Below are 23,719 nucleotides of genomic sequence, written 5' to 3'. Positions count from 1 at the left end.
TCAAATCCTGAAGTATGAGATCAAACAATTTAAAAAAAAAAACCCAAACATTTATAGGTCAACTCACTGAAATATTCCCCCTTGTACACTGCTTGGTTTGTGCAGAATTCCAGCTTGTTCTAGAGTGTACGGGATATGGCAACAAAGGAAGCTAGAAACCAAATTTCTCCAGGATGTTCCCCCTTTACCTCTGGGTGAATGCAATTTTTTTCATATTTTTATTATGGGAATGACTGGCCACACTGTTGCTAGGATGCCCAAAAGGGTACTTTGTCCCTTTCATTACAGGCAGTAGAAAATAAACAAAAATGACATATATGCATCTAATGCTTTAAGTATGTGACTTCATGGTTGTACATTGTTTATAAATCAAGGCTTCTCAGAGATTGATTGTCCCTCATTTATATTGACTTCATCGAGAAATTTAAGTAGCTTTATTCCAATGCCTATGAGAAGTTAACACTCCTAAAAACAGTGGTTTCGTCTGTGGGAGGCAGCAGCTGGGGTAGGGTAGTTCAACCATTCCTATCAACCACTAAACCATGTCCCTTAGCACCCCGTCTACCCATCTTTTAAACCCCTCCAGGGAAGGTGACTCAACCACCTTCCTGGGCAGCCTCTGCCAGTGCCCAATGACCCTTTCTGTGAAAAACTTTTTCCTAATGTCCAGCCTAAACCTCCCCTGGTGGAGCTTGAGGCCATTCCCTCTTGTCCTGTCCCCTGTCACTTGGGAGAAGAGGCCAGCACCCTCGGCTCTACAACGTCCTTTCAGGTAGTTGTAGAGAGCAATGAGGTCTCCCCTCAGCCTCCTCTTCTCCAGGCTAAACAACCCCAGTTCCCTCAGCCGCTCCTCGTAAGACTTGTTCTCCAGCCCCTTCACCAGCTTCTTTGCTCTTAAAAAATTGCTGTCAAATAAACTCTCTATGACTCGTTTTGGAGTTTTAGAAACCAAGCACTCTTTATCAGGGCTGGGCAACGTGCGGGAGTGATCTCCATCGATTCACTGCAGCGACACAAGGGCTGGTTGCAGAAAAAAATTCTCACTTATAGGCATTTTATTACTTTCCAAGGACTGATTTTAATGTCACTATGAAACCTTGCAACAGACAGCTGTCTTGCATTTGAAATTTGGGCGGGGCAGGGTGGAAGCGCGGCGGAGGGGCCGGAGCGGGGCGGTCCCTGCGGGCGGGAGGAGCCGGGGGCGGTGTCGCTGTCGCTGGGCAGGAGCCGGAGCTGGAGCCGGGCGGGCGGCGGGATGGCGGCGCGGGGCTCGGCCGGAGATGAGGCGCTGCGCGGCGCGGCCGAGCGGTGGCTGCTGTGGGACAGGGTGAGCACGGCGGGGCCCCCGCGGCCTCTCTTCCCCGCGGGGACGGCGGGAGGGGAGCGGCCCCCGCCCCGCACGGGGCTGCGGGAGAGCTGGGCGGTGGCTCTTTACAAGGGCGGGGACGGGCAGGACGAGGGGGAACGGCTTTGAACTGCAGGGGCAGATTTAGACTAGACACGAGGAAGAAATTCTCCACGATGAGGATAGTGAGGCGCTGGCACAGGTTGCCCAGGGAAGCTGTGGCTGCCCCATCCTGGAGGTGTTCAAGGCCAGGTTGGATGGGGCCTTGAGCAGCCTGGTCCGGTGGGAGGTGTCCCTGCCATGGGCAGGGGCGTTGGAGTTAGGTGATATTTAAGTTCCCTTCTAACCCGAACTATTCTATGATTCTGTGATAACACAGTGTTAATTTTTTGTGGCACGCAGTACAATAACATATTGAGGACAGTGTAATTTAGTTAGTGAAAGAACATTCAAAGTATGAACATTCTGTTTTTAAATGTGTGAAGATAGCTTTTGTGAAATATAGGAATAAACAGAGGCCGTATTTGTCATATAGACTTATATCTCTCTAGACTCAAGAGGGGTTCTGGCATGCATTGGACTGTAGATCTGGCCCTATCAGTGATCTTTCCTCAAGACTAGTGAAAAAAAACCCATCTTTCTGTTTTCCTGGTACTGTCATCCAGTGCTTAGTGACCACCGCTGTTGATACAATAACTCCTGAATCTTCAGTGTTGCCTGATTTCATGTTTTTTCTCCCTCTGTCTGTTACTGCTTAGAACACTTCAGCATGTGTTATTTCCCTTCTTGTTAAGGTGCTTAGGCATCTTAAGACTTACCTTTTGTGTTTTCAGTTTTGGTCTTGACAGCATTATAGGCAGAAGCCATCTGGGTATTTCTATATTCTACACGTCTAAAGAAATATCTTGCCATAGTTGCCATAGTTGTAGTCTGGAAATGCTTACGTAGTTGCTGCTGCAGTTCCCACTGATATGTAGGCCTGTATTTGGTACCTGTGGTTTGCAATTTTTTTGTCCCTGTATATGAAGTGTGTTCATTTGGCTGTGTTGGAACACAATGACCACTGTCCTCTTCAGACAGTTTTTTGAGTGCCCTGAGCTCAGCACCATATATTGCATAACCTAGATATTTTTTTTGTAAGGGCTTTTCTGCTTATTCAAAGTTATCAATGAAAACAAATTTTTTTTTCAAATTATTTCCACATTCTAAAGGACATTGTTAAAAGTACCTCAAGTTTGCAATGATTCTTCATTAAAGATCATTTCCCTTGATAACTGATCAGTTAGCCAGCTGTTGTTATTAATGAAAATGCAGTGCCAAATGAGCCCTTCTTTCAGAAATGATAGCGTATCATGTCAAATGACAATAACCTTTTGTGTCTTGTTTTTTTTTCCAGTTTAATTGACTTTGAGAGAAGTCCAGTTTTAAAGGGCCTCTTATTTCCATTTCTTCCCTGACTAAAATTAGTTATATTCCTATCATCTGTGCAATCATTTTGTTTTCAATTGGTTACTCTGATTATTGGGAAATGCTCTGGAAATCGGCATCCCTTGCAGTATCTTTTCTTTTGAAAGGTTAGCTGTTTGTTAACAATTGTGCCTTTGACATGGTAATAATTGATTGGTGTGCAATATCCATTGGTGATTGCTCAAAAACCATGAGGCATTTTCATTTCTGACGGGGATTTTACATGTTTGTATTGAGTAATACATAAATCTAATATAACCCTTGTCCATTTACTCTTGATAGTAAAAAAAAAGTTTTCTTTTTGACGTGCACAGATAGGTTAATATTTAATGGTGATGAGCTGCAAGCTTCTTCCAGAATAATAGTTTGCAAGAGGAATCCCATATGTCTACTGACTTAATAGGAAGTTTCTGTCTAGATGATAATTACTGAGCATGTTACCGGGCTATATGTATTCATTACAGAAGTAGCATATTTTTTATTCATTCTATTATCATTCATAAAATTATTGATAGAGGGTAGCTTCTGCTTTTGTTGAAAATAAAATGTGTTTAGTCTGTAAGTGTAGGTCTACTTTAAAAGCCTTGGGGGACTCCTGCACTGACAAAACCTCATTGAAGCCTTCTTTTAGATTAAGTTAGGTAACGTATGTTACAGATGATGTTAAAGCAAACTGCACTACTGCATATTAACTTTGTATGAAAACAGCTGCCACTGTATTCACAGAAATTGGTGTTCTCATACTCGCATCCAGTCTGGTTGGAGAACAGAGAAAGTGTGACCTGAAGGAACCAGTGAGGAAGGATAAAAGCAGCACTTCATCCTTCTGACACAATTGAGCCCTTTTTTAATAAAGATACTGTGAGGATTTGATTTTGGCCTTTTCTTCTGCTTACAGAAAGTTTAGTTGTTTTCCTTAGCTGTATGCAATGGCATCATAACATTCCTAAAATTGAAACAACATGGGAGCAGTTGACTGTCTAGTGCAAAAAAAAAAAAAAAAAGAGAGAGATTCTTAGGAGAATGTAGTCATAAACAAGTATAGCAGTAATTCAGGAAAAATCCTTCTGCTATATTAAACAGACTTGGGCCTGGCTTTTACCATTACTTTTTAGAGAGAGTGTGTGTGTGGTGGGAGGGAACAACCCAAACAACTGAATTGATGCAGTTGGGTTTTCTATAGCAAATCATGTGGACTGAAACTCCGAAACTCAGGGAGTCACCTGGATAGTTACAGCCATTTAGCCAGACCTGGAAAACTAGAGGAAACTTACAGCTTCTCAGTAGATACCAAACCTGGGAAATGCCTCTAACAGCAATTACAAACAAAAATCTCTTTGATTTTGAGACCTACAGTATGATCTTAGTGTCAAGATGCCATTCTGCATTGGAATTTCAGCTTCTAGTCTGCCCAACACCTATAGAAACATGTGCAGCATCTGCCTAGGGAGATGCTGGTTATCTTACCATTTGTTCCAATGGTCTGGGCTTTGCACCATTGGAACAAAGGTTGTGCAGAGGGAAAAAAAAGTGAGTAGTCAGTGTACAAAGCCTGATGCAAAAGGTGGTGTACAGGCTTTACCCATGAGACACAGGCTGGGTGTTAAAGCAAAAAGTTCAGGCCAGCTTTTAAGCTGCATAAACATAGAGTAGTTATGCTGGCCTATATTATTTTATGTTATTATGGTATAATAATCATACAATATAGCTACTCTATAATAATACAGAATTATGTTGAGAGTCCTAGAAGGAAGTCTCAGTTACAATGTTCTTGGACTGGTGAATTGGTAATTCCTAAACTGGAAGTCAGTAATTCTGGGGTACCTAATTGCTTATTGATTTTATTTTTTTAAATTGTATTTAGTTTATTTGGCATTATGGTTTGCTTGCTAGCACCAAGGGTTCTTTAGGTTTTTGAGTATTTAAACTATTGTGTTTGTCCTGCAGCAGTAGGTGCACAGGTCAATGATTAGGGCATCCAGACCCTGATCTGAGTTTGGTGTGCGGCATGCTTACACCTTTGTATGCAAGTTCACTCACATGTTCTGCAGCATTTTCTGGAGCTGCAGAAAATATGTATTTGCCTGGATGTAAGCATATTTAGGTAATTCAAGAAACAGTAAAATCTGTGACTTTTATGAGGCAGAAATCAAAGCTTATGTCCATTTGGAAATTATAATCTTTGTACAAGAGTGTAAAATATGTGTAATCATCCAGAGAGTAACCTGCAGCGGATACTGCCTCTCCACATAACCCTGTTGCCTAGGGGCTGGAGTGTGCCATCTGTCCTGCTGGCTCATTAGTTTTCAAGAAATCAGTTATTAAACTTCACAAATCCTGTGTTACTAAGATTGAGATTTTGGGGCATACAGGATTCTGCTGGTTCCTAAGTCTGGAAACAAAGAGTCAAAGGAAGCAATACACCAAGAAAAACAGCGAGACTTGGAAACTCCTCACTGTTTGCAAGCAGCCTGACACAGCCTTTCCACTGCCATTCTGCACAGTCATTGTATTCAAGAATTCAGCTGTAGTTGCTAGGCTTTCATCCTAAGGGCCATCCTTATTTTTACCTGCAAATTGTCATCTTTCTTTTCTGACCAATCTGCATAGTTTTGCTGCTGCTGCCTCTGCTGTTAGGCAGAGTCCCAAGACTCTACTTATAGCACTATGAAAGTAACAAATATTTCTTAATCATCAGCTTAACTTACTTTCTTATGTGTTTAGAGTAATTATGGTGATGACAAAAATTCTCTGAATTATAAAGGTGCTTTTGTTGTTTGTTTTTGTTTTGGTTTGTTTTTAAAACAAGAAAATATTAAAATAGACATCTTGGAAGTCTTTTCACTTCCCAAAACGTGATATGTATGCTGTCATGAAGGCAGCACGTTCACGTAAGGAGATAAAGCTGAAATAAGTTATACTTGAGATTGTAGTGACTTAAAATTATGGGGATGTATCAGGAGCTCTGTTGTCCTTGAAGCGGTGTGTGATGTTGTGATACTGCAGTAACCCAGTACTGAGAGTGAGAAAGAAAGTCAGTTCTGTTAAGAAGCTTAAGGGTAGTCAAAACCAAGCAAATCCTTTTCTAGACTATCCGAATTTTCTGTCTACAGAATCCCAAAACTTCTGCAATAGTGAAGCAACTGGTTGCTGAAGGAAATGCCAGAGAACTGCAGAAATACTTTGGCTCACGGATGGAGTTTGGCACAGCAGGGCTCAGAGCTGCCATGGGAGCAGGGATTTCCCACATGAATGATTTGACTATTATCCAGACAACTCAGGTACTGTGTTCAGCATTTTATCTCACTTACCTAGTTGTATATAAGAACGAAAGGGTCTCATTTATGAGAAACAAATGAGTATTCCATGGAAGTACAAGTTTTTTGCTATTCTAGTTTTCAGAATTCATTTAAATTATAATTATTAGCTCAGTGCTGATCTCTGAAAACATGCAGAGAGAAGCTGTTAAGCCCTTAAAGTAAATTATTTTCCGTATTAGATTTGCAATTGAATTCATACGCAGCCACAGTTAAGCTCATGTGGATCCGTTAGTCCTGATGTAACAGGTGTCATTATTAAGGATAAGGTTCAGTTAAAAAAAAATGAGAGCTTTCAGTTACAAAAATGAAATATTGGGCAGTTCTTCTCTTTCTCATTTGAGACCTAACGCAGATAAAGTGTTTCTCAAAATGGGCAAATCAGGCTAATTGTGGTAACTATTTCTTTGAGGAGTTGATTCTGATTTTTGGAAAAGTGCTTAAGTGTGGTCCAACTTCACTGCATTGATTTTAAGGTTTCTGATATTTCTCAGTGTTTATTGGTCCTAGATAAAGTGAACCTTAATTGAGTTCAGTGAGATGTTGCGTGCTTTCACCTTTCTAAGATGTCAACATCTTAGCAATTATCTTAATGCAATGCTAAATTAAGTATTAAGATTGGATTAATGAGGTAGATTTGTTGTTGTCTTCAGGGATTTTGCAGATACCTTGAGAAGAATTTCAGTGACCTGAAAAAGAGAGGAGTTGTGATTGGTTTTGATGCTCGTGCCCATCTCTCCAGTGGAGGGAGTAGCAGAAGGTACTTTTTAGGTTTTAAGTGTTTTGTAGATGTCTTATTTGATCCCTTAAAGTTTTATGTCTCTGCTTCAAGTGTATTTTTTCTTCCTGTAGAGTGAATTAAGGTGAGGGATTTATAGTATTTTTATATTCTGTTAATGCCAAAGTAGTTCTCAGGGTTGTGCTTTGTCTGTCGGGAATAGTGAGGGAACACATTTAGATTGGGTCTGTATAATAATTTGGGGTTTATTTATATGATGTTTTATTTGGTTTTAGTTTAGATTTTTTTACTGAATTGGGGAGGAAGCTGTGAATTCTAGGAAACTAATTGGTGAGAAAATAAATATATGTCCTGGTCATCTTTTCTTCCTGTTTAGGTTTGCCAGACTTGCTGCTAATACCTTCATCAGTCAAGGAGTTCCAGTGTATCTGTTCTCTGATATAACACCAACTCCTTTTGTGGTAGATTTCTCTATTTTATCTTTGTATATACAAATTCTGTCAGATATCTTGTATTATTATTTGCATTAAGGAAAACAAGACAAACCAATTCTAACTTTTTAAGCTCTACCTGTAGCTAGTCCTACACATATTTAGTTATATGTAGTTTACAACATCCAAAGCTAAAGAAAGAAGCAGCTTAGCAACAGTGGGATGTGTTTCAATTCATTCCTGCTTTCAGGCGGATATCTTGTAGAAGACATCTCATCTTTTCTAGATTGCTGTTGAGTCTGTAACACACACACAAACACGTTTAGTTTTTTGATTTTTAGTTGGTTTGGTTGGTTTTTATTTTTTTTTTCTTTTGGTGGCCTTTTTAGACAGCAGGTGGTTGGAGTGCAGGGATGTTATGCTTGGAGGGTTGTTGAATGTGTCGGCGTTTTTGCCACTTGATCACTAGGTGTCAGTGCTCTAGAGCAATAAAGAAACCTCTACCTTTGCACTAAAAGCAACAGTTTCTCCTGATACCAGTTGCTCTGGTTAGTGCTGCAAACAGCAGCTGAAGACTTTGTATGTAGCATTCTTGTACTGATACAAATTTTGGTATATTTAGAGTCAAATTATTCATAGTACAGCTTAAAGTAGTGTTGCAGAACTGCAGTTTATTGCATTTGTTATTAAATAAAGAGCCAGGAGTAAGCTCAAACTGGACCTGTGGTCACAAGTAATGCTTTATTTTTAAGTTGGGTCTAATTTGTCAGAGCCCTCTCCAAACAATTCTCTTCTGAACCATGGTGGAGTAGTTGCTCCATCATGTGCTGCTCTCAAGAGATAGTATGGATGAGACTGTGCCACTTGTAATTCTCTACCCTATGTAGGCTTCTGCTATTACCCCAACAGACCTTACACCCTTAAAGACTTCAAGTCATTCTATGGTAGGCAACACATCCATTCTGTTTCCTTCTATAAAAACACTACTCTCAAGATCCACAAAGTGTCTGAAACAACACTAGTAGAAACAAATAAAGGGGAAAATGCACAGGAAAAAGCAAGAGCTGAAGCTGTGCTACGCGGGGTTTCATGCTTTACAGAGTCAGTCCACAGGTATTACGTCCTGGCTTTCTTTTTGTTCAGCAGTATAGAAGTACTGCATATCCATAAGAATAAATAATATATAATATTTTGCACATTCCACTTCAGATAACTTTTTCTTGTTACAGCCATACACAGTGACTCATCTGAAGCTTTGTGCTGGAATTATGGTTACAGCATCTCATAATCCAAAACAAGATAACGGTTACAAGGTATTTCTATGCGATCTGTATTCTGGCTTTTCTCAAATACTTTTATTTCCACGCAGAGACACTTTTACCATTGTGTATAGCTCCCATCACGTTGTAGACCAAATTGATAGTTTGACCTCCTCTGCATGTATGTGTTTAAAGCTGGTAGCATGTTATACTAATGATATAATTAAAATCTTCACTGTAAAAAGCAGGAATAACTAATACCATTGCATATTTCAGAAGACTTTAAAATAGTAACTGACATCTTTTCAAAAGCATTAATCATTACTCCAATTCATGACTTGAAAAGATCTCTCTGGGAGAATTAAAAATATGTGAAACCTGGTGAGTTGCTTGTAAAAAATGTTTTTAATAAATTCCACTAATTTCTTTTAGTATATTTCTCTCTTGCTAAGTGACACAGTTATGGGTATGACTTTTTTCTGCTACAGAAATCTCCCACTGAAAAAAACATGGCGGAGCTGCCTGTCTGCCAGACATCCCATAGCTGGACTAGTCATAGTGGGACTGTTTCCAAAATAAAAAAATGGGAGTTGGGAGAACTTGGGACAACAGGGCATTAGCAGGGATGATTCATTGCTGCCTCTTCCTCCAGAACTTCATGCGTTTTTTTAATGTTTCATGTATTGATCTTGTCAGCTTGTTTGGATGCTTTATCAATTACTTTTTTAATAAGCTTAATTTTTTCTGAATGTTTCATTATTTAGCCTACATATGTGTATAGCCCAGGTGCTGTTTGGTATCTTTCCTTAAACTTGTGGCCCATGAACCACCAGTACAAGGAATCATGGAAAGGTTTGAGTTGGAAGGGACCTTAATGATAATCTAATTCCAACCCCCCTGGCATGGACAGGGACACTTCCCACTAGACCAGTGTGCTCAAGGCCCCATGCAGCCTGGTCTTAAACACTTTCCTGGGCAACTTATGCCAGTGCCTCACCACCCTTATTGTGAAGAATTTCCTCCCTATGTCTAGTCTAAGTCTTCCCTTTGCAAAAGTCCCTCCCCAGCTTTCTTGTAGCCCCCTTCAGGTACTGGAAGATGGCTATGAGGTTTCCTCAGAACCTTCTCTTTTCCAGGCTGAACAACCCCAACCCTCTCAGCCTGTCCCTATATGAGAGGTGCTCCATCCCTCTGACCCACCCTTATAGCCTTCCTCTGGACCTGTTCCAACAGTTCTATATTCTCCTTAAGAGGATTCCAGAACTGGACACAATAGTTCAGGTGGAGTCTCACAAGAGCTGAATAGAGGGGCAGAATCACCTCTCTCAACCTGCTGGCCACGCTTCTTTTGATGCAGCCCAGGATATGGTTGACCTTCTGGGCTGCGAGCATGCACTGCCAGCTGATATTGAGCTTCTCATCAATTGGTACCCCACGTCTTCCTTTGCAGGGCTGCTCTCAATCACATCATCCCCCATCCTGTATTGAAGCCACAGATTGCCCAGACCCAGGTGCAGGGCCTTGCACTTAGGTCTTGTTGAACGTCTTGAAGTTCACACAAGCGCACTTCTCTAGCCTGTCCAGGTCCCTCTGGATGACATCCCATCCTTTCAGCATGGCAACTGCACCACTCAGCTTGGTGTCAACTGCAAACTTGCTGAGGGTGCAGTCAATCTCACCGTCTATATCATTGATGAAGATATTTGACAGCACTGGCCTCAGTAAGGCCCCCTGAGGACCACCACTTGTCACGGATCTCCATCTGGACATTGAGCTGTTGACCACTACTCTCTGAATATGACCATCCAACAAATTTCTTATTCACTGAACAGTCCACCTATCAAATCTATACCTCTCTGATTTAGAGAAGCATGTTGTGGGGGACTGTCAAAGGCTTTAGAGAAGTCCAGATAGATCACATGTTTTGGTTTTTCTGTGTCCACTGATGTGGTTACACCATTATGGAAAGCCACTAGGTTGGTCATACAGGACTTGCCCCTGGTGAAGCCGTGCTGGCTGGCATTAATCACCTCCGTGTCCTCCATGTGCTTTAGCCTAGCTTCTAGCAGGATCTGTTCCATGATCTTCCCAGGTACAGAGGTGAGGCTGACAGTTGGTAGTTCCCAGGGTCGTCTTTTCTCCCTTTTTTAAAAAATGGGCACAATGTTACCCTTCTTCCTGTCACAAGGGACTTTTCCTGACTGCCATGACTTTTCAAATATCATGGACAGTGGCTTAGCAACCCCATCAGCCAGTTCCCTCAGGTCTCTGGGATGCATCTCATCAGGTCCTGTAGACTCATTCAGGTTCCTCAGGTGGTCATGAACCTGATCCTCCTGTACAGTGGGAGGGGCTTTACCACCCTGGTCACCATCTTGCTGTCCCATGACCCAGGAGGGGTGAGGAGAGCAGTTATCAATGAAGACTGAGGCAAAAAAGTTGTTGAGCACCTCAGCGTTCTCTTCATCTGTTGATATAAGGGCACTATTTTCATCCATCAGTGTTATGCTTTCTTCAGCCTTCCTTTTCTGACTGATGTACCTGTAGAAGCCCTTCTTGTTAGTCTTCACTTCCCTTGCCAAGTTCAGCTCCAATTGTACCTTGGTCTTCCTGACTCCATCCCTAGAAAACTGGGCAGTGTCCCTATACTCTTCCCAGGTTCCCTGTCCGTGCTTGCACTGCCTGTGCGGTTCCCTCTTGCTCTTCAGTTTGACCACCAGGTCTAAACTAAGCCATGTTGGTCTCTTCCCTTCCCTGCCTGGTTTCCTACTTTTGGGGACTGAGCACTCTTGCACTTTACAGAAAGCGTCCTTAAATATTTGCCAGCTCTGTTCTTCTCCCTTGTCCCTAAGGACCATATCCAGGAGGTCCTACTGAGTAACTCCATGAAGAGCTGAAAGTCTGCTTTCCTGAAATTTAGGGTCCCGACTATACACTTCTCCTATCCCATATCCCCCAGGACCTTGAACTCCACCACTGCATGATCACTGCAGGCCAGGCTGCCTCCAATCTTGATGTCACTGATGAGCTCACTTGCATTGGTGATCATCAGGTCCAGTATTGCATCCCCTCGGGTGGGGGTGTCTGTTGACTGGGTTAAGAAATTATCTTCAATGCACTAAAGCTTGCCCTGCTACTTTTCCAGCATATGTCAGGGTGGTTGAAGTCTGCCAGCAGGACGAGAGCTTGCGAGTGTGAAACCTTCCTGTAGGAAGAAGACTTCATTGGCAGGCTGTGCTTGATCGTGTTACCTGTAATATACACCAACTACAAGGTTCCTTTTTGCTGCCTCGGTCTTTTTTTCTGACCCACAAGCTTTCAAACTGTTTGTGGCTACTTCAAAGACCGTTCTTCACACTCTATCTATTTTGTGGTACAGAGGGCAACGCCTCCACCCTTCCTTCCTGGTTAGTCCCTTCTGAACAGTCTGTAGCCATCGATAGCCACACTCCAGTCATGGGTTTCATCCCACCAAGCTTCAGTGATGTCAACAACTGTAAACAACTTTCAAAAAGTAAAACATAATAAATGCACCTCTTCCTGGATATGTAAACAATCAGCAAAAAGGAGAAGACTAAAGTAATGAACTTCTTGAAGTGTAGTTGAATTTGTGCTTGCTGTTGTAGCAGCACTGCTGCCGTGGATGTTTGTGCCTTTCCCCTTTTTTGTGTGTGTGTGTGTGGTAAATGTTTCACTTTTCAGCACTTTTTTCCTCTTAAAGATTCTTCTATATATAATGACTATAACTAAAAATCTGGAAAAAAAGCCCCATGAAATGGCATGGGCAAGTTGTCAATCCCAAGGCTGGCAGACAGGCTGAATCTTCTCAGTAAATGAGCTGAGTCTTGGTTTGTGTTTCACTATGGATTTTGATGGCTTCTGGTAAAATTAAAGAGCTTTTGTAATAGTAATATGAGAGGAAACACTGATAATGTGAACAGGGGAGTACTCTTGGGTATGCTTCAGCCTAATTTATTGTAATTTATTTATTATTCAGGTTTACTGGGAAAATGGTGCTCAGATCATTTCCCCTCATGACAAAGGAATTTCTCAGGCTATTGAGGAGAACCAAGAGCCATGGCCTCAGGCTTGGGATGACAAACTGATTGACAACAGCCTGCTACTTCATGATCCATATGCCACAGTCAGTAAGGAGTATTTCAAAGACATACAAAAGCAGTGCTTTCACAGGTAACTGGCGTTAACTCTGTTTAATAATACAAAATTTTACACCTAGGGCATCAGCGACGCAGTTTAGATGGGTGAAAATCAGGGTGGCCATGAGTCCCTTTCTGTGCCTTCTTGTTGTCTTTGTGGTAGCAGAGGCAGATATGTGGTGATTTAGTAAGCCAGTTCATAAAGCTGGTCTAACAGAAGTCTTAACCTAGCAAAGGGAGTGAATAGTTTCTGATTACATCATCTCATTGTATTTGCATGACCACACAACAACCAAATGCCACAGCAAGACTGGGGATGTCTTGTGTAGCTGGAAATGAGCTGACACTGATGGTCCAAAAGCCTTAGAGTGGATTTCTAAGAGAGAAAGTGAACTTGGCTGCTAAGCTAGTTCTGGAAGAAGGAGGTCTTGCTCTCTCATTCTAGTCTTGCATGTTCTCCTGGTGGCCTTGGGCACCTTGTGCAAGCGTATTCCTGTTTACTTGCCCAGTAAAACCTTAAGTCAACAAAATCAAGTGGCTGTTTCTCTTTGTGATTAACAAGGAGAGTCAATGAGTAGCAGCCTGTTAGATCTGCTTATTTACATTAGAATTTTAACCACTAGTAACTGTGTTCTAACTCTTACTTAAAACAATGTCAAAATTACTGAAGAGCAAGGGCTATGTGAAGAGGTATGCTGCTCTTTTTTAGAATAGGAGTTCAATGTCTCCCTAGGAGTTTACATGCCTTTAGGTTGTTCTACGCTTTCAGTGATGTACTTGAGAAAAATGATTGTGCTCAGATAAGACACACTGCTCCTGTCGGTTCACTGTATTCACAGTCTTTGGAGATGGTTTCCATGCCAGAGCTGGAGAGGAAGAGAGTCTTATTAGTCAATTTTATTTGTTTTCTGCTTGCCTCTTTTGGGGTGCATAGAGTGTTCTGTCTTTCTTATTCCAGTGATTTGCACATACCAGGATGTTAGATATCGAGAGTGAGTCTCACCGCTGAAAAATGAGGCTAAGGCAATCTTCAAGCCATTACTTTTAAAATCTGACCTCCTTTGATTTATAATTTTAACAGTAATGCAGTCATACTTGTTTCCAAATGTAGTCAGTTTTGTGCAGAATGTTTTTCTATATTCACCTTTACTGTTAATCTGTTTTATTGCAGGAATATAAACAAGGAAACAAACCTGAAATTTGTTCATACTTCTGTGCATGGTGTGGGTCATAAATTTGTGCAGTTGGCCTTTAAGGCATTTGACCTTAGCCCTCCTTTTGCTGTTCCGGAGCAGAAGGATCCTGATCCAGAATTTCCCACAGTGAAGTATCCAAATCCTGAAGAAGGCAAAGGTGTTCTGGTAAGTAGGTGGGTTTTTGATAGTTGCAATGTGTTTCAAAGTGTTTCCTTTCTGCCAGTGTCATGGCTATAAATAGGGGTTGAAGGTGTGTTTTGTTTCTGTTTTCATAGCCTTGCATTTAGTTCTGAGTTAGCTGGTATCCTTTTATTGAATTTTATAACTCTCTTTGAAACAGTAAGGTAATAATTAGCTATAACTGTAAACCACTTTTTTCTGCCCTTTAACAGAATGGGCAGCATCTGCACATAGAACAAAGTAATGTAGTTCCTTCTGAAAAACTATACAATATAATATAAAAAAATCTTCACAGTTGGTTTTGGAAAATTTCTGCAATTTGCATCTGACATACAAGAACTAAATTCTTCTGATGAGATGCAGGGAGAGAGTGGGTGAAGTTCTGACAGGTGGTTAGAGTTTCTGCTACAAGTATTTGTGCTACACTTTGTTATTGAAGGATCCTGTTGAACCTAAGTAACTCTTGACTCGGGCTGCAGAAGTGGAATGATGTTGGTGAAGTTAAATATCCCATCTATGCTTTACTGCTGCCAGGCTTGAAGTTTACTTTTTTCTAGAGACGCATCATGATTTTGGATTTTTGAGATAAAATAAATTGGGAAAAACATTTAAGACCTATAGAGAAAGTGAAAATATTATTTGGTAATATTAACACTCACTTGGTTTTGCTTACCACTTTCCCAGACGTTGTCTTTTGCTTTGGCTGAAAAAGATGGGGCAAAAATCATTTTAGCAAATGATCCTGATGCTGATCGACTTGCAGTGGCAGAGAAACAAGAGAGGTATGGTAATAAAGAAATGCAAACCATTTACATATTTTACTTAAAGGCTAAGCTTATTGGGGGGGGGTTCTTGCAACCTATGTTGCAGAGAAGGTGGAATAGTCACATTAGTTGTTTTTGAACTGAAAACACACTAATATGTGAGAGCACTCTATGAAGCAAGCCATGGTGAAGCAGTAGATGAAATAATAATTAATATTAGACACTGTACAGAATACTGAATAAATACTTGATGCTTGCTCTACTTGAGGTACGCACAGAAGCATGTGAATTGTTGTGACTGTGCTATACCTTTTAAAGGTAGGTTTTCGGTTAGAAATTTTTCACAGAAGACTGATAAATGTTCTTTCATATTATGTTTATTAAATAATAACTTGAATATGCAGGAGAGCCTATCTAGTTCCCCGATAGTTTCGGGAATAGGAAACATCTCTGCTCTTTAATATGAGTTCCTTCTTTCTCAAGTACTGTTAAGCCAGACATTTTACAAATCATTAGATGATTTGAGCCACCCTTGCTCAGTTCCCAACTTCTACACATAATGTTACATACCTGCATTTCACCTTAAGCTTTTTCAGTGTTCAGTACTTCTCTGTACAGTCATTTGTATGCTCTCCTTTAAGGACCAGCTATACATGCAGTATTTATCTATGTACATCCTGTCAAAGAATGGAATTACAAAAGGTAAACTTGCTCGAACAAGGGCTTCTCATAAATTTTTCATATATATGGCATATTTAATCGATAGTTTTGACTCAATATTGCCATCCTATTACTTCATGACCCCTGATATCCTGTACTCCTACACTTATTTGCATTTCTGTATTGTGGTTATATTTAATGAATGAAAGTAAGCTGAAGTACTGTATTTGGTGTATTTGCAAATAGTGGTGTTTTTCTTTTATCTACCTTGATAAAGCAGAAACTAATCTGAGCAGTTAGAAAACATGAGTCTTTCTAGTACCAGTAAACTTCAAGGTTTTCAGCTCAGAGAGGAGCAGAGCAAAAATCTACTGCTGGGCCAGGAGTAGAGGTATTGTAAATTAATTCTCTGTATGCAAGAGACAGAAGTGTGACATAAAAGCATGGCAACAGTCGTTGGTACCCAAGGTATGATGAGAAGGGCACCTGTTAGATGTACTCAGTGATAGTGGGTGACAGATATTTGAACCTGTATCAATATGCGAATTCTAGAAAGCCAGTAGAAGGAGACAGTGCAAATATCCATTTGCTCATCAGAAAATCGGTGGCAGTGTTTCTTTGGGGATTTTGGGGCTTTTTTAGACTCATTAGCCTCACAGCATGAATTAAGGAGGCTTCTCTGCCTTTAGAAGAAGAATGGGCTAACTGGCTGTGTTAGCTGGAATATCCTTATTTTAATATATTTCGCCTGTGCCAGCCTATTTGGAAATTCAGCTTTGAGGAAAAAGCATAAAAAGCTTCGGTGTGTGCTATTTATGATGGGTTAAAACAAGATCAAAAATCACTTTTAGGTTTTGTCTAAAAACTTGTCACTATCAGAGATTTGAAGAAGGGGTATTAGTTTATTGTATTTATCACCATTGAGAGCATGGTGCTCTCATTTTGCTACCTCTGCTGAATGTTTACCCAGTCGTAGTTGTCTCCTAACTTTCAGTCCTGTGGTCTTCTCTCAGATTTCTGTAGCTGTTCATATACTAATTGAATATTAATACAGGCTCCTACAGTATCTGTACTTCTTCTTTGACAGAAACTCCTGCTAGAGCGCTTTCTCAGCGCTCTTACACTAAGTTGTCGCTGTGCGTTGCTTTGTGCCTGTTGGCACCAATAAATGCAGGAGGCTGAGTCTGCTTCCCTTTCACAACAGGTACTGTTTCTGTAGGTCTTGAGTTTTGTCAGTTTGGCAGTGTCTTTGTCCCATTTTGTGACTGGGAAATTTTTGGCAGTTCTGACATTTGTCTTTCCATTTTCCTTCATTTTTTCTTGTTCTAGCAGTACATCGATATTTATCTTTTTTAACTTGTTTGAGATTTTCGTTTTCCTGTCTTCCTTAATGACCACTTGGTGTATTTGTGATTAAATAAAAGGTGTTTGTCACAGAGTCAGCTAAAAATACTGATCTCTTGAGAACTGTAGTTTCATATCTCTGTGCTTGTCTTAATCTTTGTTTTTATAATTTGTCTGCTGAATATTTTTGTTTTAAAATACGCTGGAAGTGTCACTATTTCATCGTTGCATAAACTCAAAAGCTGGTAGATGTGATGGAGGAGGAAGGTAACCACTTCAGAATTCTTTGGGGGAGGAATTTTGTATTTGCTTCTAATGGAACACATGACGTTGTTACTTGGAACTCAGATGCAGTGGTTTTATTTGCTGGTATTCATTATGAAAGAGCCAGTAGATTGGATTTTTTTCCAGTATTATCCTTTGAATTGATATACTTTCTACTTCCCCACCCTCCATCCAGTGGTGAATGGAAAGTGTTTTCTGGAAATGAGCTGGGAGCTCTTTTAGGCTGGTGGATCTTCACATGCTGGAAAAATAACAATAGTGATACCCGTGCCATTAAAGATGTCTACATGTTGTCCAGTACTGTCTCTTCCAAAATCCTGAGAGCAATTGCACTAAAGGAAGGTTTTCACTTTGAGGTAAGTTGTTACATGTTATTCCGTGCTCTTTTATTTGCTTACCTACACAGCGTCATATCTTTGTATCATTACTTTTATTTTTAATGTCTTTTTTTTCTTCTCACTGCTGTAGGAAACACTGACAGGTTTCAAGTGGATGGGCAACCGTGCTAAACAGCTCATGGACCAGGGAAAAGCTGTGCTTTTTGCATTTGAGGAGGCTATAGGTAAGAAAAAGAATACTACGTCTTAGTATTCTGTAAAGTAGTGGAAGTCAGACTGCTGCAAAAAATGGCAGTGTAAATGTGCCATAATAATGGAAATACACAATGGGTGTATTTTCTGTGTGTAATGTAATCATCATTTGGATGATGATATTACTGGGTTTAATCCTTTTTATCTCTGCTTATCTAAGTGTATATACCTTCGGTAGTGTGGCTGTGTTAGGCTGCAGATCATGCATAAACTATTTAATAAAAACAAACACACAGTTTTCAGACTTCAAGTTGAGTATGTTTAGCTGACAGGTTTAAGCTTATTTTAAATGTGAATAAAATAAAGTAAAAACTCCTCCAAGTTATGCTTGTAAACTGGACAGCCATGAATAAAAGCTATGAATTTGTGAGAAGGAAGTTGTAAATCTGTTGTGATATTTCTTGAATATATCAGTACCTGAACACCAGAGAAAATGTGACTAATTTAATGCATAGTTATCGGTGTTACTATATGCAGTCACGTAAGCGTAATCACATTTGAGGCAAAGTGCTATACTTGCATTGTTCCTGCAGTGTGGCATTTCTTTTCCATGAGAGCTCCAAAAGTACTCAGGAGCATCTGGCGCTGATATGATACAAATCTGTCTCTGTCTTGAAATTCCATTAAACACCTTGCTTATAAAAATAACACTGTTTAGAAGATAATTTTTTTCCACTTTTGATTTATCTCTAAAATGTCTATACTATGGTAATGTGCACTTCTTTAAAATAAGTTGATTTTATTATGCCCCCTCATATCTTATTTCCTCATAAAAACATACCAAATATATATATATATATTATTTTCTTTGTTTAGGATATATGTGCTGTCCTGCTGTTCTGGACAAAGATGGTGTCAGTGCTGCTGTTATAACTGCAGAGATGGCTAGCTTTTTGGCAACCAGGAATTTGTCTTTGTCTCAGCAGCTGAAAGCTGTCTACGATGAGTGAGTTTGATTATAACTGTTAAATTTTCAGATTTTCTCCGTTCCACATACTGAGGTTAATAGGAACTCAATAGCAACCTGTAGTATATGAAGAAATAAAAATTTGGTTATTGTACTATTAATGCAGAGTTGTATTAATAGTAATCTTCTAGAATGTTCTGCCTCATCAGCATTGAATATATTTATGTCTTGGGTTTATGCCATTTTGAGGTATTTTCAGAAATAGTAGTATTGCCTTAACTAATTTACTATTAGTTAATGTGATTTTTGAGGTATTTTTGTTTGCTTCTGCTTTTGGGTCCTTTTATGGAAGACTGGCCTGGTTTTTGGCCAGCAGTATTGCTGTGTTGTAGAGATCATAGTGCCTCCTGCTGCTCAAATGTGCCAGACACACACAAACGTTGATTGCTGAATGGGTCTAAGTAGCTTTGGCATATTTACTCTCCTTATGGAAGCCAGCTTGCTTCTGTCCTGCTTGCAGGGCTACTTGTGATTAAATTAATTCTAGTTGGCTCTGAAGTTAGGGTTTTTATTATATTGTTTTGTCTTTTTTTTTGATTAATAGTATATGTTGGTTGTTCTTTCTCTTTTGGCTCTGGAATACTGAGATTTGAGCTGATTATGCAGAAGTACCATGATTTGCCATAACTCTTGGCTACATACAGCTGGGTATTCCTCTGAGAGCTTTTTCTGTGAGGCACTGCTTTTCTTTTGTTCTTGTTTAATATGTTCAAAGGCCTGCAGAAATCAAAGATAGCTGTTGGTTTCACGGGGCTTGGAAGTTTTTTTTGTGGGGGTTTTGAGTTGTTTGTTTTAAAGGAGGGAGCAACACAGGCTGGCAGATACTCTGCACCTCTTCATGTTTCATAGACACTAATGAAGGAGTGTCAGAACCTGCAAAGAGACACGTGGAAAACTTCAGCCTTGGTACTGCTTGTTTTTCAGTTCTCAGATCTCTTATTTGCATGCATTGTTAGCCATGCTTGTTTCATCCACTTTTTAAGAAGGAATCAAGCAGCAAAAGCTCGCTAACAGATTGCTTAAATAAATTGTGGGATTTATCAGCTACTGTACATGGCAGAAGTAAACAGTAATATAAATGCATGGAAGAGGGTTTCATGCCTAGAACTGCAAATAGAGCATCAGACATGAGAATTCCCTTAATTACTAGCATCTGAAAGTATGTATTCAAAGAACTGTCCTTCTCTAGGTCACGCTTTTTGAACATCTGCTACATATTTCCTTCAGAAACAGAATATTTACCCGAGTAGAACTCAGCTGTACCACAGTGCTGCCATGTGCATAGCCACTGAAGAAGATTCTCAAAGTCAGAGCTTAGTTAGCGTGAAAACAGTCTGTAGATACACTTCAAAGTAAGATGTCACTGCATGTATTTGTTGTTTGTAGAAAACCTACAGATACAGGGAAGGGTACAAATGTGTTTTTAATTTTATGCTTGATAACTAGAACTGGAGGTGGGCTTCTTGTTTTGTTCTAGAAGGTCGTTTTGTGTGTGTGGTATTTGTTTGCTTGTGGCTAGTGTGGAGTTGCAGACTTCTGCTCCTTACCTTTTTATGCTTTGTCAGATTTGTCTTGGGAATTGTTGTTGAAGCAGAAGAAACTCTACTCTGTATTTTGGAGGTATAGAAGGGAGACCTGTTCTCAAAGAAGTAAATGCAGATCAGGAAAAGGACACAGTCCTAGCAGACTCATAATTTCTTTTGAATACAGGATAGGTTTTGTAAATTGTCTTGCTGGATTCTCAAGACTGATTTAAAAACTATTGATCTTCAAGATGTCCATTTTGTTATGAACATGACCATATTTAGGGAGCATTTCAGGTTTTTAATGTGAACATCCTAGTACTAACAAAAGACTGGTGCCCTTCAGAGTCTCCCTGGCGTCAAGCATAGTTTATCAAGTGTTGGTCTTTAGTAAGAGCTCAATTAAACAATGAGTACAGGCCGGTATGTTTTTGGACAAGATGCTGTCTTGAAAAGTCAGTGTTAGCAGGTCATTGGTCTTTGATGCAGATTCTGCATTATATTACCTGGCAGCAAATAGAGAAGGTGAAGAGACAATGTTCAGAACAGTTTGGTTTAGTAGAAAGGCATTAATTAGAGAGCAGCTTCTGAAATGTGATTGGAAAAGACTGTCTGGAATTTGTTTCACTCAGAAACTGTCTTCTTGGAATCCAGACAAGGAAGCTATTTAGATGCAGCCTGTTCTCTTCCTATGATGGTTAGAACTCTTCAGGGCAACAATGACATCTTTTTTCCTTCTAGTTTAGCTGTAAACTTTCTCATTTTAAGTCATTAAAAGGAAGAGATGTCCACACAGAAATTTCTTTGAGATATGGAAAACGGAACAATTAAGCTGTTTAGGCCTTTTTAAAATTTTAAGGTAGTGAACCGATGCTACAATTGGGTGACCATGCTTATAGATTCTTGCTTTATAGAAGGTTATATAATGTGTATGGTGTACAACTCAGAGAAGAACATTGCTTCTTCAATTCATTAATATTGTGTCTTCACAGATACGGCTTCCATATTACCAAAGCTTCATATTTCATCTGCCATGATCCTAAAGTTATTCAACAGCTTTTTGACAACCTTAGAAATTTTGATGGAAAAAACACATACCCAAAATCTTGTGGTAGATTTAAAGTGTCTGGAATAAGGGATCTCACTACTGGGTATGACAGCAGCCAGCCAGATCAAAAAGCTGTAAGTATTTTTAAAATTATATATAAATCCTATACATATGTATTTGGAGAAACACTCTAAATATTGTTACATCCTGAGTCTTAACATAAGTGAGATTGAAGATGGTTGTTGTTGCCTTGGTGGGAGGAAATGAAGGCTGGGGAGGAGGGGGAGGGTTGGGATTTTTTGTTTGGTTTTGTGGTGTTTTTTCTCTCCAAGGTGACAGTCTTTAAAGCGAGGTGGGAGATCTCACTGTCTTGTTACAGCAATCTTGCACCATCTTGTTTTAAATTAAAACTGTCTACTGACATGTGGCTTTGGGTTCTTTAGTTTTCCACAGTCCATGTGTCTTTTCCTTCTGGGAAATACCATCACAGAGCAATTTTTATTTGCAGTAATACTGTTGAGTAGACTTTAAATGAACTGGCCTAGCAGTCACGCATAGAACAAGTCTTAATTTTAACTGATCCTTTAGTTATATAATATGATATAAAGTCATAGGTTTTGTCTTGAATTCATTAAATATAGTCACTTTCATGCTTCTAAAATATTTCTTGCTATTTCTAGATACTTCCCACTAGTAAAAGTAGCCAAATGATAACATTCACTTTTGCTAATGGAGGAGTGGCCACAATGAGAACCAGTGGGACTGAACCAAAGATCAAATACTATTCTGAACTTTGTGCACCTCCTGGAAACAGGTATTGTCACTTACAGTAGTAAATGCTATATAATAGGGTCTGTGTGACTTTTTTTCTATTATTTGGGTAGGTAAGGGGCTCTCTGTGATTAAACAGTATTACCAGAATCATTATTTTAGCAAATATATTTGCATAAAGCTTCAAATCTGCAAAAGTTATTGACATATTCTTACTGTCACCAGAATTCCTTTAAACTTAGTTTCACATTCAGTAAAAAAAACCAAACAAGAAAAACATTCTGCCTTAAATGACAGCTATCTTCACTCACTTTTTACATACATGGTTGTTTAAAACTTACATTAGAACAGTTATATATAGTTATGTATTTTAAACACTTTTATGTTTACTAATTATAACCTTGACTGATAGTCTTTGAAATTATAAAGTCTTAAAGAAAAGCAGTTATTAACTTCTGTAATGAAAATAACATTTTCTCGTAGATGAAAATTCATCTTAGAATACTGTAACAAGTATAAAAGCTACATTTCTGTTTTAGATAATATTGTGGGTTTATGTTTCTCCATAGCCTTAAGTGCCCTCACACACATCAGTTGGAAATGAACATCAATGCCTTACCATAAGAAATCAAGTGAATATCCTTTTAGTATTAATAGAAAATGTTTGTCTAAAACAATGCAATAGACTTAGAAATTCCTCAGTATGAAAATGTCCTTTTTAGTTTCTCCACTGTAACAGTTTTCGTATTTGTTTGGATTTTGTTTCTCAGCAATGTTGAGCAGCTGAAGAAGGAACTAGATGAATTGGTCAACGCTCTTGAAAAACACTTTTTTCAACCAGAAAAAAATAATCTCCAACGAAAGACTGAATAAAATAGCAAGATTACTACCTTAATTGGTTTTTGCAGCATTATTTAAGAAGTATGGATTTTTAGGACCAAACATCTGAAAACTCAGACTAAAAAGACTTCTGCTTTTATTAAGAGTTATTTTGGGTACTCTTGGATCTAGTATCTTATTTTGGAAGGAAAGTATCTTTACCCTTAAAGGACCAAAAAAACCCAATAGTTGAACTAAAAGCTTTATGAACTAAAAGTTGACTGCAAATGTATTTCAATCAAAACTTGTTTTAATTAAATATTATAAGTAATATCCTGATTTCTGAAATGCAGCCTGATTTGTGGGGACATTTATTTCTTTTATGTGTGTGTAATCTGATAATGCTATGCATCTTTATCTAGGTTTAGAGTTGCAAAGCAAATTCTTCTGTTAACAACAAGTACTGAAAGCACATGGTGAGACTTTGACAAACCAGGGGCAAATGTTTTAGAAATAGTGATTTTTTTTTTCTTCGGGATTTTGGACGAAATAAACAAGAAATTCACAATGAATCTGCTGAATAGCTGTTTGCTGTGGGGCTAAACATATTCCAGAACAGAGATACTAAGTGTACTGATCTGCCTCTTAATACCATGAACATATTATGATAATATATCTAAATACAACACCTTTGTTGCCTCAGTTGAACAAAACATAACTTGTTCAGTGCATGCCTCCATCTCGGTGCCTGCCATACTGTATGCTGCTGTGACTTGGTGCATAACTCCACATCTAACATAGAGCAGAAGTTTCCACTTCATTGCATGCTGCTGCCTGTGCTTGCAGAGCCTTAGAGG

At 39.3% G+C, this 23,719-nt stretch overlaps 1 protein-coding gene across 1 annotated transcript; it reads left to right on the top strand.

Annotated features, from left to right (window-relative positions):
* The first annotated feature begins 1,224 nt into the window (after positions 1-1,224).
* PGM2 (phosphoglucomutase 2) lies at positions 1,225-23,201 on the top strand. The gene is made up of 14 exons (XM_069856160.1): positions 1,225-1,327; positions 5,926-6,093; positions 6,783-6,889; positions 7,245-7,329; positions 8,529-8,612; positions 12,556-12,749; positions 13,887-14,076; positions 14,776-14,873; positions 17,320-17,500; positions 17,613-17,706; positions 18,551-18,680; positions 21,217-21,406; positions 21,953-22,086; positions 22,814-23,201. The coding sequence occupies exons 1-14, from the start codon at positions 1,256-1,258 to the stop codon at positions 22,914-22,916; spliced, it is 1,830 nt and encodes a 609-aa protein (XP_069712261.1). The 5' UTR covers positions 1,225-1,255; the 3' UTR covers positions 22,917-23,201.
* Positions 23,202-23,719: the final 518 nt, after the last annotated feature.

The sequence above is a fragment of the Phaenicophaeus curvirostris genome, chromosome 4, assembly GCF_032191515.1.
Source record: "Phaenicophaeus curvirostris isolate KB17595 chromosome 4, BPBGC_Pcur_1.0, whole genome shotgun sequence".
NCBI lineage: Eukaryota > Metazoa > Chordata > Aves > Cuculiformes > Cuculidae > Phaenicophaeus > Phaenicophaeus curvirostris.
The sequence above is the reverse complement of the archived record's forward strand: the minus strand, read 5'-3'. Positions and strand labels throughout refer to the sequence as shown.

Excerpts from the sequence above, each read along its gene's own strand:
- PGM2 (XM_069856160.1), top strand. The coding sequence starts at position 1,256 with ATGGCGGCGCGGGGCTCGGCCGGAGATGAGGCGCTGCGCGGCGCGGCC. Across the intron at positions 7,330-8,528 it reads TAACACCAACTCCTTTTGTG|CCATACACAGTGACTCATCT; the intron begins GTAGATTTCTCT and ends TTCTTGTTACAG. Across the intron at positions 14,874-17,319 it reads GTGGCAGAGAAACAAGAGAG|TGGTGAATGGAAAGTGTTTT; the intron begins GTATGGTAATAA and ends CCCTCCATCCAG.